At 41.0% G+C, this 13,373-nt stretch overlaps 1 protein-coding gene across 3 annotated transcripts in view; it reads right to left on the reverse strand.

The window, feature by feature from the left end:
• Positions 1-1,369: 1,369 nt before the first annotated feature.
• Positions 1,370-13,373, reverse strand: part of SLC6A15 (solute carrier family 6 member 15) — a 42,481-nt gene continuing 30,477 nt past the window's right edge. For all 3 annotated transcript variants that reach the window (XM_028746290.2, XM_028746288.2, XM_028746289.2), the window contains exons 6-12: positions 12,065-12,175; positions 6,471-6,712; positions 6,170-6,359; positions 5,729-5,921; positions 4,077-4,236; positions 3,783-3,945; positions 1,370-2,804 (exon numbers count right to left, since the gene is read on the reverse strand). In XM_028746290.2, coding sequence (XP_028602123.2) covers positions 2,433-2,804; positions 3,783-3,945; positions 4,077-4,236; positions 5,729-5,921; positions 6,170-6,359; positions 6,471-6,712; positions 12,065-12,175 — 1,431 coding nt within the window. In that variant the 3' untranslated portion in view covers positions 1,370-2,432. The remainder of the gene's footprint in view (positions 2,805-3,782; positions 3,946-4,076; positions 4,237-5,728; positions 5,922-6,169; positions 6,360-6,470; positions 6,713-12,064; positions 12,176-13,373) is intronic.

Genomic DNA, 13,373 nt, shown 5'->3' on the forward strand with positions numbered 1-13,373 from the left:
TGAGCACACCACACAAGCTTGGCACTTCCATCCAGTTCCAAGCTTCTTGGCTACTCCTCAATTGTATTTTGACTCCTGAGTCCTGTGCCTGCTGCAGAGTCTGTCTTGTTACTTGCCTGAATGAAGTAAGAGCATCTGTCTAATGTGTTTTCGACTGGAACCAGAGTGGTGGGGGATTTGGGCTTGGTATAACAAGCCACTGCCTTTTCTGCAGTGGTTCCCCATTTGTGGAATGCTCTCCCCAAGGAGGTTTGGCTGGCACATTCCTCCTTAACCAGGCCTTTGGGTGATTGACATCTGATGCCATTTTAAAATGTGCTGTGGAAGGGGAATTATTGGGTGGTGGTTGTTTTTGTTTTTATTATGTATTTTCTGTTTTTTATATTGTGATTTTATGTTGTGAACTGCCCTGAGATCTACAGGTATAGGGTGTTATACAATTTTAATAAACAACAACAAGAAGAAGACTTCCATAGCTCAGGCTGATTAGGGTTAGAGCTGGCCGCCATTTAATGGTGTGTGTGTGTGTGTGTGTGTGTGTGTGTGTGTGATGATGATGATGATGATGATGATGATGATGATGATGATGAAAGCTTGTTTGAGCCTTGTTGTGCACAGTGGCAACCCTCTATTGCTACACAGAGCACAATGGCCACTGATCAAGCCCAGCAGATACTCCATGCTTCCCGCTGCCTAAATACTTTCCACTGAGAGACCAGCAGAAAAGAGGGCCACAAACTGTGCACAGCCTCAGTGCAAAAGCCAGTGGCCTGGAGTTTAGGCCAGGCAGGATTCGATGTTGCAGTCTTCTGATCTGAAGTCAGACACAGTATGCTTTCCTTCACAGGCCCTTTTTTTTTGCTGAAAGCAGCTTCACTCTGCCTCTGAATATCAGAGCAGGATTTGCACAGCTACACAAAAGCCTGGCTATTTGGAGACAGGCCCAGAATTCAGCAGGCCTCTTTTCCAGCAATCAAGAACACAGAAACATTGGTGGTTCCATTCGTCTGAGTCTGTTTTCAAATATGCAGCTTCTTTGTTCAGCCTGGCTGTCCTGCAGCGACATTGGTACATCCCCTCCACTGCGTAGTAAATGTATTAAGTATGAAAGGCCCTATCAGTATTGGCATTCTGCCGGCTCTTGAAGACAACGCCTGTATAGACAAGCAGTTCCCTGATCTCCAAACTTTAACCTCTTTTTTTCATTGTTTTCATTGCTGTTTTAATTTATGTGCAGGTTTAATGGGCTTGTTTGTTGTACATTTTAATTATGGGTGTTTAAATAGGAATACTTATCTCCACCAACCTGGGCCAGCTAGGGGCCACCTGCCCCAAATCAGCCCCAAATTTCCAGAAAGTACAAAGAATACACCTTTCCACACTCTTTATTCCTAGATTAAATGTAATGGTATACAATTTTTAATTATCACTGACTTAGGAGGGGATTTCTTTTTTGCATAAAACAAGCAAAACAGGGGGAAAAACCAGGTTTAAAGCCATCTTGCTTCAGGGTTTGAAGCTGTTACATACAACATTACTATACATATGTACATTACAAGTATATTATATATAAATATAATATATATAATCTTGTAACCACAATAAATATTAGGAAGGGTTTTTATTTTTATTTTAGGCACACAGCTTAGAAAAATGCAGAATCTGCACAATCTTTTAAGAGTCTTGGAGCGACTCAGTCTTACATAATTTTCACACTGAAAAAACCAAATATAGTATGTAAAATACAGCCACATCATATGCAGTTCCCCAGAGTGTGAGGAATTTTGTGTTTCCAGCATCATTATACTTGGTTTTCTAATACTATTGCTCTATACAGCTATTACATGTAAGAAAATAATCTGCAGGGTTTAAAATTTGTTTGTTTTGCTTTTTTTTTACTCAGCTAATAGCCTAAGGAATTGCGAGTGCTTCAAAAAAGTACAGGATATCTACAAAACGTATGTACAAATAAGTGCAGTCAATACAGGATTGGTGAACTCTTTGGAGCTAATTTTTTTCTTCCAATACTGGGGGAGTTAACTTGCAGGAACAAAGAAGGAAATTCCAGTTACAGCAGTAGAGAAATATGAATTCACTTAAAAAATTGTTACAAACTGAGGTAACACCTGTACTTTAAAGATAGAAAACTTTCAAATTAAATGCAAAAATAATTCTTTAAAAAATTGGCAATCCTGGCAAGGCTATGCCATCACTGACTGATATTTTTATGTGCATTCCCTTCAGTACAAATGGGAACCAGAAAAAATCAAGCCAAAGGGAATTGTCAAGCTGTTTGTTTGTACCACATGTCAGGATGTTTTTAAGCACAGAGTCATGGGGCACCTGAGATTGCACTCTGGTAAGTGAGGCCAACCACTTCTCTTAAGAGAAACAAATGTTCCAAGAACAGAGGCATCAACACTGCATTGCAGCTACAAGTCAGACTCTGGCATATCCGACATGTTTGCCATTATGTAACCGATACCATAGCGGCCATTGGGGGCAGTGTCCACAGTTGGAGAACCAGTCTGTTTCCGGTATATGTTTTTGCCGAAATTTGGAGACGGCACCTCGCTTGGACTCTTGCCATGGATCAAGCTGGTGTCATCTCCCTCGAGATTCACAGGCTCCTTTATAATACGCCCCCTTTTGTAGGAAACCGCTGCCAAGCTGCCAGAGCTATCGTCGATAAGGTTGCAGCGGCGAATCAGGTAGACTACCGGGACAGGGAGCATTGCAAAAACAATCAAGGACACACAGACTATCAGCCCCCAGGTTGGGTAGTTTTGAAATTCCTCGGTCGCCTGCATAGACCAAGAAAAAATTCAGAAAGATCATTCGCACATCTGCCTTCCTTAAGCCTAGTCTTGTACTCTCAGAAACCTTTCTTTTTAAGTTGTTTCATTCATTCCTCCCCAAACTGTAAGTGCAGAAATAGAGGTGTTTCCTTATCCAAATTTCTCCCTGGTTTTTGGAATTCCAAAATTCCACTGTCCCCCGCCCCCCCCCCCGATATACAATCGATGCATTAAGAATCTTCTGTTCTTCTTCTTCTTTATGTTGCAAACTATGTGCAGTTGTGAACTATGTGCCCACAGTCTGCCACACAGTTCCTTCCATTAATACAGGCCTTTTACATCCTCCACATCACCAATGCACATATATGAGCATTAATAAAACACTTAAAAGACAACCTTCATGCAATTGTAGGGTGATTAGATCAAGTCCCTTTTTGTGCCATATAGCCTTGTATGTAACAATTCATCTGACCGCCATTGGCAACAAGGGATTCATGCAGGCAAGTGAGGAAGCTGATAGAGCAGGTGGATGCCCCCATCTAGATCTTTCTGTCATTCTTTTGCAAGTCCTCTTGGTTTCTATGCCAGTAGCGGACGAAGATAAGTCTCTACCTTCACAACAAGCATTAAAACACAGTAAGCTAGTAGAGGAAGAATGGATCACTCCATCTCTCTCACACAAGTCTGTTTTCCAGACTGTTAAGATGTCCTGTTCTATGTTTCCATGCTGGCTACAGAGGAGGAGAAATGTCCCCTTCTCAACAGCTACTATAAAAATACAGGCTATTAATCTGTCTGCAGAGTTTATTTTATTTTTGTAGGGTTATTTGCAAGGTTGCTGCAGTGATCTACCAGCACTGTGCATTTTGTGTGCATTTATAAAATACAATGCAAAAAGAATCTATGTGGTCATATATGCACTCTATATGCCTAAAACTTACAGTCATTGATGATGCATGTTCCTTTTTAAAAACCATCACTCACCTTATCTTCAATCCATGCATTGTAACCAGGGGGACTTAATATCATTTGGACAATGCTAGCTACCAGCAAAGATAACAAAACAATTGGGGAGATATATTTCCATGTATAGTAATAGTACGGATTTGGTGAAAAGCCAAGCATATCCTTTAGATCTTCCATGAATCTGGAGTGGGAGAAGCAGTGGAGAAAAAAGAACATCATTAGCTCAAGTGGGCTGCTGCTAATGTATGGTTTTGTGATGCTCATAATTGCCAACAATGTTAGCTATATGAACAACTCAAGATGTGCACTTACTTGTCTATCCCGTAAACATAAGACATGGCAATATTCTCCAGAATGACGACAATAAGCAAAGGCAGTGTGGCTGAATAGTCATCAAACATAGTTACAAAGTAATTACCAGACCGCTGTACAAATATTAAGCCAATGCAAAAGGCGAGAAGACAGCAGACAACTGCAATAAAGCACAGGTGTAAGATCAGGGGAGAGATATCAAACATCCATTCATATTCTTGATATATTCTAGATACAGTGCTTCTCGAATTATTATTATTTTCTTGGGTTAGTGGATACAGTATCTTTTCTTCTTGCATGGAAGAGGCTATTGTAAAGCAAGGGAATACAAGGGGATTGTTCTGTCATTTCTTCCGTACTCTTCACCTCCAGGTGTGGTGAGACTGAGAATGGACTTGAGCCTTTCCCCACTCTGACCCTCACACCCCTCCAAATGCTAGAAGTGAACACCTGACACGGGAGATTTCATGATTAAGTGAATGTGGTACCTCCTCTAACTGTAAAAATGATCATGCTCAACTTGGCCATGGGTTGGGTTTGATTTGGATCTGCCCTTATATATATATATTTATGGATGAGCATTTTGGGTACCTATTTTATTCTTGCTCTTATGCTTGGTTTCATGTTGTATGAAGAGACACAAATACTGTAACTACAGGGTGAGTCTTTTAAAAGAGGCCCCATGGAACATGTGTACTCTGTATCCACTGGGCCTCTTTTAAAGGACTCACCCTGTGTAAATAAGTACAACAAACAAGCAAACAAATGTAGAGACAGTGGTTTCAGTATCCAGAATTGTGAAGAGGGGTGCTCCTGCATTCAGAAACAAAACAAACTACTGTATCTCCTAACTGCCAAGTCAGACCATTGGTCCATCCAGCCCAATATTGTGTACACAGGTTGGCAGTGACTCTACAGGGTTCCAGACCAGGGGCATGCCTAGCCCTCCCTGGAGATGCTTGGGTTTGAACCCAGGACTTTATGCAATGCAAAACAACTGCCTTACCATTGAAATATGACCCTTCAGTGAAATAGTTCAGGAATGGATGAATGGTAATCAGAACAGGAGAAAATAGCACTCTGCTTTGAAAAAGAAAGATTTCAAGCTTCTGTGCTAAATTATGTCCTTGAATGATATATCCATGTTTCCTTTACCCTTTACCATGTTTCTGAACAAACCACTGTCAAATATATGAGTTCAGAATATATGGCTCACTTGTCACTCATTTTAATATAGGACACCCTAATATAATTAGGTCTTGTTTATTTTTATTTGTGAAGAATTATGGGTGCAAGTAGATAAATAGGGACCGCTTACTAGCGGGAAGGTAAACGGTGTTCCGTGTGCTGCGCTGGTGCAGGCTCACCAGAGCAGCGATGTCACACTGGCCATGTGACCCGGAAGTGTCTCCGGACAGCGCTGGCCCCTGGCCTCTTAAGTGAGATGGGCGCACAACCCTAGAGTCTGGCAAGACTGGCCCGTACGGGCAGGGGTACCTTTACCTTTACCTATGGGTGCAAAATTTTGGCAACTTGTTTCGTGTTGGTAGAAATGTAATTTTCTGCCACCACGTCTCCAGGCAGGTCATTTTGATTGTTAACATTTCCTAGAATGAAGTAGAACTGAAGAAAAGAAATCCATAACAACTCACCAGTCAGAATTTCTTTTCTCACTTTGAAAGTATCAACTATTGGTGTCGTAATGCCTTCAATGGTTCCAAACATGCTGCCAAGCCCCAAATTAACCAGCATAAGGAAGAACATCACTGACCAGAAAGGAGAAGCAGGAAAGTGGGTCATGGCTTCTGTAAAGGCAATGAAAGCTAGACCAGTTCCTTGAACAGCCTGTCAAGGAGAAAGCCAAAGGATTAAACTTGGGTGACAAAACAGGGGCAAATCAAGACAAAATATTGTATAAGGTGGGCAAAATCAATGAAGAGAGAAGGAGGGGGAAAGAGGGAGCAGAACAATGGAGTCAGAAAAGCTATTAGGAAGTGGAAAATATATATAAATATCAAAATTGTCCTGCAGTCAATAAGGATTATTAAAAAAGTCTGTAATCTTTGCATCAAAGATGGAGGTATCACTCTCACCTTGTCAAGTTCATCTTCAATCTGACAGGGTTTTAGACCAAGGGGGAACTCTTCTTCTTTGACCTTCCGGATTATATCATAAACCAAATTATAATCTTCTGCTGTGATGCTCGATAAGTTAATATGATGAGGTATAATAGCCTTGCTCAGATTGCCGACATTCAAAAGATTGACAATCTTCTCGGAATTTCTGCAAAACACAAGGGAATATAGGCATACGCACCATCAATCCAAAGAATTGCTGTGGGAATTCCTAAGTGAAATATACTATAAAAATGGATAAGGAAATGAATATTCGTACTGGATAATGCATTTCTCATTTATGATATTTGCTTTGAAGCCCAGAACAGCAAACACCACCAAAGTTGCCAGCACAGAAGTGAAAAAATTGATGAAGGACACCAGAACAGCATCGAAATGGCAGTTGTTGTCTCTCTTGTTGTAGCTTGAAAAGGCAATGACTCCACCAAATCCAAGCCCTAAGGCAAAGAACACCTGAGTAGCAGCTTCTCTCCAGACCTTGGGCTCCAGCATTATTTCAAGCTGTTTGAAATTAGACACAATACATGTCAGCTACAAAATACAGCATTTCTCCTAAATGGAGAGGCAACAAATAATCCAGGAAGAAAACCCCCAGCACCCTAAATTTTACCCCCAAATGTTCAAGCCACAAACTGAATTTTCATTCTGTACATTGTCTCATTCTTTTGCATTGCAGGTTGGTCAAAATGTATCACAAGAAATACACCAATCAAAAATCAATATATTTGCTAATCACACACACTTTAAAAACAGCTTTCATCAATGTCAGTCAACAAGGGTTTTGTGCAGCTGTGTTTATAAGCAGCAAAAAATTTTTAGAAACTAATGCATTATTATTAATTCTATGTTGTTAATTGAATAGTGTGCAAATTATCATCGCTGCCAAAACAACAGGCAAACTATCATTCCAGGAACTGTTTTCCGAACATTATTGGAATTTTATTGTTTTAATGTACTGTACTGGTGTTTGACTGTAAATTGCCATGTGATCATAACTGGTGAAGTGTGGTTTAGAAATTGCACATGTAAATACAATAAATAAATAATGAAACTGGGACAGCTAATCTTGATGTGAGTATGTGAGATTTCTTCTACGAAGGTCAACAAAACTGAACAAATTTTTAGCAAGATAATGGTTTAAGGTGAATTTTTAGATATATTTTAGATGTCATTAGTATTACTATAATGCAGTACTATGCACTCCTGCTTGGAAGAAAGTCTTACAGAGTTTAATAGGTTTTCCTTCTAGATAAGCCTTCTAATAGTAAATAGAGAGGAACAAAACAAACCATTGTTCCATTATTTACATCTCTATTAGGCATTTTGATTTCTATTAAAAGCAAATGTTTCAGTTTTACAAAACTTTCTAAATCATCTCCTAAATCTTTTCCACAGCTAAAAGGAGATTTTTCTGTACTATAAAGTATAATTAAAAACATTTAGACAGGAAACTTTCTCCATAAAAACACTACACAGTGCCACAGATGAGGCAAATCATCACCGTACAGTTATAGCAAAGTTTGCTCACTAGATGGTGCTAAATATACATACTTCATTCTGTTTGAATTTCCACCGAAGGTTAACTGGGATGTCATCCTTCTATATGCCCACTGCTTTGAAGAAATATAACTAAGGCTTGGGGAATTATACATGTAATTGGAAAAGCTCTCCCTAGTAATTTTGCCCTAAATGCATGCTAAGTAATTTTCACTGATTTCAGGGGAACCTATCTATCAAGCCTTATAACCCCATCAATTAATAGAAATGGAGATTAGAGGGTGCCATCCTACGTACAATTACCTTCTTAAGCACACTTACTTGGAAGCAAATCAGAATTACTTCTGAGTGAACATGTGCAGAATTTGGTGGATGGGCCATAGTTCAGTGAGAATGTATAAGCTTTGCATGAGGGAATTGGGGGGGGGGCTCCATTCAATCCCTGCCATCCCGGGGTAGGACTGGTCAAGATCTCTGATACCCTGGACAGCAGGTGCCAGTCAGAGTAGATGACATTAACTCTAGATGGACCAATAGTTTTACAGTTAGGATTAATGTTTGTGTTTACAGTGCAGTCCTGTCTACGTCTACTGCAATTGTGTTTAATGGAATTTGGTCCTAGGTAAATGTGATGAGGGGATGCGGGTGGTGCTGTGGTCTAAACCACAGAGCCTTGGGCTTGCCAATCAGAAGGTTGGTGGTTCAAATCCCCACAATGGGGTGAGCTCCCGTTGCTCGGTCCCAGCTCCTGCCAACCTAGCAGTTCGAAAGCACGTCAAAAAGCAAGTAGATAAATAGGTACCGTTCCAACGGGAAGGTAAACGGCGTTTCCATGCACTGCTCTGGTTTCACCAGAAGCGGCTTATTCAAGCTGGCCACATGACCCGGAAAACTGTCTGTGGACAAATGTCGGCTCCCTCAGCCTGAAAGCGAGATGAGCGCCGCAACCCCAGAGTCATTTGCGACTGGACTTAACTGTCAGAGGTCATTTACCTTTACCTTTAAATGTGATGAGAAGTGAGTTTAGGGCAATATGACCAGTTTAAGAGATGCCTCAGTGTGCCACAACTATGATGTAGTGAACTGAGCAAAACGGAAGGTGAGGGGCAGGGGAGGCGCCAAATTTTGGCTTCGCACAGGGCATTGCTGAAATTTGTAAGACCCAAATCTGCCCCTCATGTGACTAGCCTGCGTTGAGATGACTTCAAGGAACCTGGCATTACAAAATGTCCAGGAAGCCCCTCTGGGAAGATGTCTCAGCTTAAAGCAGTGGATATTTGAGGAAGATCCTGAGGACCTGATTTCCCTGCCCTTGCTGGCCACTGAGCCAGAGGATTAGTTCCATTCTTGTCTCTTCACCTTCAGGCCATGCCAAGGCCTACAAGCTCACCCTTGGGACATGAGAAGGAGGTGGCCCACTGCGTCTATCTTCTTTTACCTTTCCAGAAGGTAAAAGCCCAGCTACATGTGACATAGCTGCTGTGATTGGCAGAGATATTGTGCATAAAAAATATATACCAAGCATTGAGGAGTTGCTGCATGCAGAGAGAAGTTTAGAGGAATGGTTTAAACCTTCCCTCTCTATCTAGAGTCCTCATGAAATCCTCCTGCCTCCTATGCAATTAAAATTAGGGAGGGGCTCCCATTATCACTATAGGCTTAAATATCCTCTCCCAGCAATCTTGATACACCATGCTTGTTGTTGTTATTACCACTAATCACATCTTTAATGTCACATGTAGTTAGGCCCCAGGTTTCTGGGCCCTGGGGCAGAGGAATGGAAGGGGTGGTGATAGAGGTTGCTTTGCAAGTGCTCACCAAGGTTTTTTTGTTTTCTTTCTTTCTTTTGCAAACTTTTGTTTGCTTGACCCTTTGAGGGGCAAGCAGCAAAATGTCAGAAACATTCTTTCTTTCTCTCCTTCTTGAAGACAATGGAGAGGTAAAATAAAGAGAGGGAGAAGGAGCTACTTTGTACTCCTTGGTGGAAAGGTGGGATCTAAATGTAAACATAAATCACTAGAAGGAAAAGCAGCATTTTGTCAAGGAAGCAGTTTACCCAATGGATTTTGCGATCAGCTCTGTCTGCCAAAAGACCATTACTTCTCCGTAAACCTGTCCACACAAAACTACTTGTTTAAGGTGTGCACAGAAAATGTGAAAGGAAAAAAATGTTATATACTGTCAGGGGTTCCCATCTACAGAGGGATTAGCAAGATCTCAGTTCAATCCAGCTGCGGCTTGAGACTTCCCGTGTGACTTTTCCTAAATCTCTTAATCATTCTCTGGCTTAGTTTTTCATCATTAAGACATGAGTAATGCTCCCAGTCTTCTACCATGTATTTGCCTACAGGGAAGGGAGTGTCTTTTTAACAGACACTTGTGGCTACTTTGTATGAATGATCTTGACTAAGGACTTGTGAGTTCTCCACAACAGAAACTAAGAAGATAGTGAATAAAACCAACCATTTGAACACACAAGTAGATTTTATAACATTCCAATAGAGCAAGATTTCCAGTGCAACCTCATTCATGTCTGCTCAAAGTAAGCTCCACTGTGTTCAATGGGCCTTATTTCCAGATTACAGGTGGGGAACCTGTGACCCTCGATATTAGCCCCAGCCAGCATGACCAATGCTCAGGAATGAAGAAGACTGTAGGCCAGCAACATCTGGAGGGCTACAGGTTCCCTGCTCTAGAGTCTTGCCATCATTTTATCACACAGTCCTCTTCTGGACTGTGGAAGTGGAATGGTCTCCCTAGAGAGGTTGTGGACTCTCCTTCCTTGGAGGTTTTTAAGCAGAGGTTGGATGGCCATCTGCCATGGATGCTTTAGCTGAGATTCCTGCATTACAGAGGGTTGGAGTAGATGATCCTTGGGGTCCTTTCCAATTCTATGATCCTACCTGATGCTTTCACATTAACCCACTTTGTTACAGGACAGAGAACACGTAAGCCTTTGCATATGCAGGGGGTGCGCACATAGGTGAATAAGCACGAAACTGAGTTGTGAGGCACATGTGGCTTCTAAACAGTGCAACTGAAAATTCTGATTTCTTCTATAAATACAGTAAATTAAGAGAAAATGTTTCTAGAATGTATGTAATGTGGGAGCATAACTTGACCTTTGGCAAAGTCAATGAGATTGTTGTTTGAGTGGATTTTGACATGCTAAACCTGTTTCATGAATGATGCAGGAAGCCTCCAAATTCTAAACTAAATATGAAACCACTCACGCTATGGTCAGGGGAGTTCAATCAGTCATTGGCCATGAGGTGAACATGGCCAAGTCACTACCTTTCAGCCTACCTCACAGGATTGTTGTAAGGATAAAATGGTATGGGGAGCAGATCCATGAATGCTACCTTGAACCTCTTGGGTATTAAAATATAATAAATAAAAGATTACATCCTTATTGGCCAAGATGAGGTGGGGCAGCCGTTGTGGAGAGTGAAATTATGAGATGGATGCTGAGAAAAGGAAGAATTGTTGGGTGGGAATTTTCCAAGAGGGTACTGCATGGAGGCAGAGGCTTTGTGTTTTATGGGTCATGCTGTGGGTCACTTTTGATATGCCCCTCTTAGAATCTTTGTCCAGCCCTAGCACAAGAAGCACTTTGTACCAGAGGTAAATGACAATGCCTGGCATTAGCAACTGTCTGTAGAACAATATTCAAGACTGTTTAATGTTGGATTAGTTACCCCATGCTACCCTACTATTTTAATCCCAATCAGATTGACTGGATATGTTTATGGAAGAAGTGGAGGTTGTAATCTGAAGTAGGTTTCCTACACACACACACACGAAGCAGCTTTCCTGTTCTGTGATCCCGCACCACTGGAATGGGTGTGAATAAAGTCACTGTGCAGACAGTGCTAACTGGGTAGAAAAGTCCCTATTCCCTGTGGGCTGAGACTTTGGCAGTGTAGACATTACCAGCTTAAAGCACAACTAGGCCGTTCCTTTTCTCAATTCAGATCTAAACTCTTAAGTGGGAAATGCATCAAAATGCAGTACCTCTTTTTTTTAAAAAAAGGACATATAACAGGATAGATATAGATTGTGGCTAACATCACGTGTACACTGCTTCCCAAACCAGTGATGGGAGTGTATTTGATGCAGAGTAAATGGTAGTGTGTACACAGCCTTGGTTTGAATGGTGTAAAAAGGATGAGATTTTTATTTAATTTTTTGTTAATGGAGCTTATGTTGTACAGCAGATACACACCAACTCAGTTGACTTCTTCCACCTAACTGCAATATAATCTGATCTTGAAACAAGAGTTTCATGCAAACTATTCAGGCATGAAACAAATGTCAAAAGCAATCAAACATAATAGGCAGAAACCAAGTACATACCTTAGGAGTAAACATGTGACGAATGCCATCCAGTGATCCATTTAAGAGCAGCCCTCTGATTAGAAAGCATATAAGTACCACATAAGGGAAAAGGGAGCTAAAGTACATTATCTGAAAAATACGAAAGGAATGTTAAAATAAAACCCATTAATGGCCCTTGTCTTCCACAGTCTAACCACATCCGCAGTGCATTCAAAAACCTAAGGTCATCTGACATTCCCAAAGCCTGTCATGGCATTGTGTGCTTGCTTCAGAGATCTGAAGAATTGCAGAATTATAGCTTGTGGATCCATTGCTCTTGTTTATCAAAAGAAACAAATCATGTGAAGTAAGAAATATTTTGAAACACTTTGAAGTATACCATGCCAAGTATATGGTGCTATTAAGAAAGGGACTTCAACGTGAAAGGATATGAATGCATTTTAGTGATTTGGTCATGTATTTGACCAATGCATTATTTGCAACAACTCCTTGTTTTCTGACCAAGGCTTCAACTTTATTCAAATACTCAACAGGAAAAGGAGGATCCTTGCGTTGTATTAAGCACATCAACATATGTGTAAAGCACAATTTGCACATTGGGAGTCAACACCAGGAATGTGCCCCTTGACCCCTTTTCCTTCCCATTCTTACCTTTCTAGAGTTGTTTCATGCTAGATGGATAACAACCAGGGCTAAAATAAACCATCGCTCCCTGAGGGGTTGGAATCATGGTTCAAAGTGGGACATTGTAGTTATGAGGGAACAATGCTTGCATTTTACTATGGTTTACTTCAGTGAACATGTAAATTGTAGTGACAGTTAATACAAGGAAGGGAAAGGAAATGGTTGCTGAGATGGGAAAGCAATACACATCCAAAGGGTGGCACATAGGAGCCTCTGGGTTAAATCTAAGGCCACATCCACACCATACCTTTAAAACACTATTATAACATTTTAATAGTAATGGGTTCCCCCTAAGAATCCTGGGAACGGTAGCTTGTTAAGGATGCTGATAATTGTAAGTAGACCCCTATTTCCCTCAGAGCTACAATTCCCAGAGTTCCCTGGAGAAAGGGTTTAATGAACCACTTTGGAAATTATAGTTTTGAGAGGGGAATAGGGGGTTTCCTAGCAACTCTTAACAAACTGCACTTCCCAAGGCTGAGGCGGGGGGAGCTGTGGCTGTTTAATGTGATATCATGGTGCTTTAAATGTATGCTGCAGATGTGGGCCCAATTTCCCTTTGTTTAATGGAGGGAATCTTGTTCCAACAGTAGGATGTCTTCTGTCAGGGGAATCCAAGACTGTGGCTAAGGATTTTGTTCTG

Source organism: Podarcis muralis, chromosome 10, assembly GCF_964188315.1.
Source record: "Podarcis muralis chromosome 10, rPodMur119.hap1.1, whole genome shotgun sequence".
In the NCBI taxonomy this organism is placed as follows: domain Eukaryota; kingdom Metazoa; phylum Chordata; class Lepidosauria; order Squamata; family Lacertidae; genus Podarcis; species Podarcis muralis.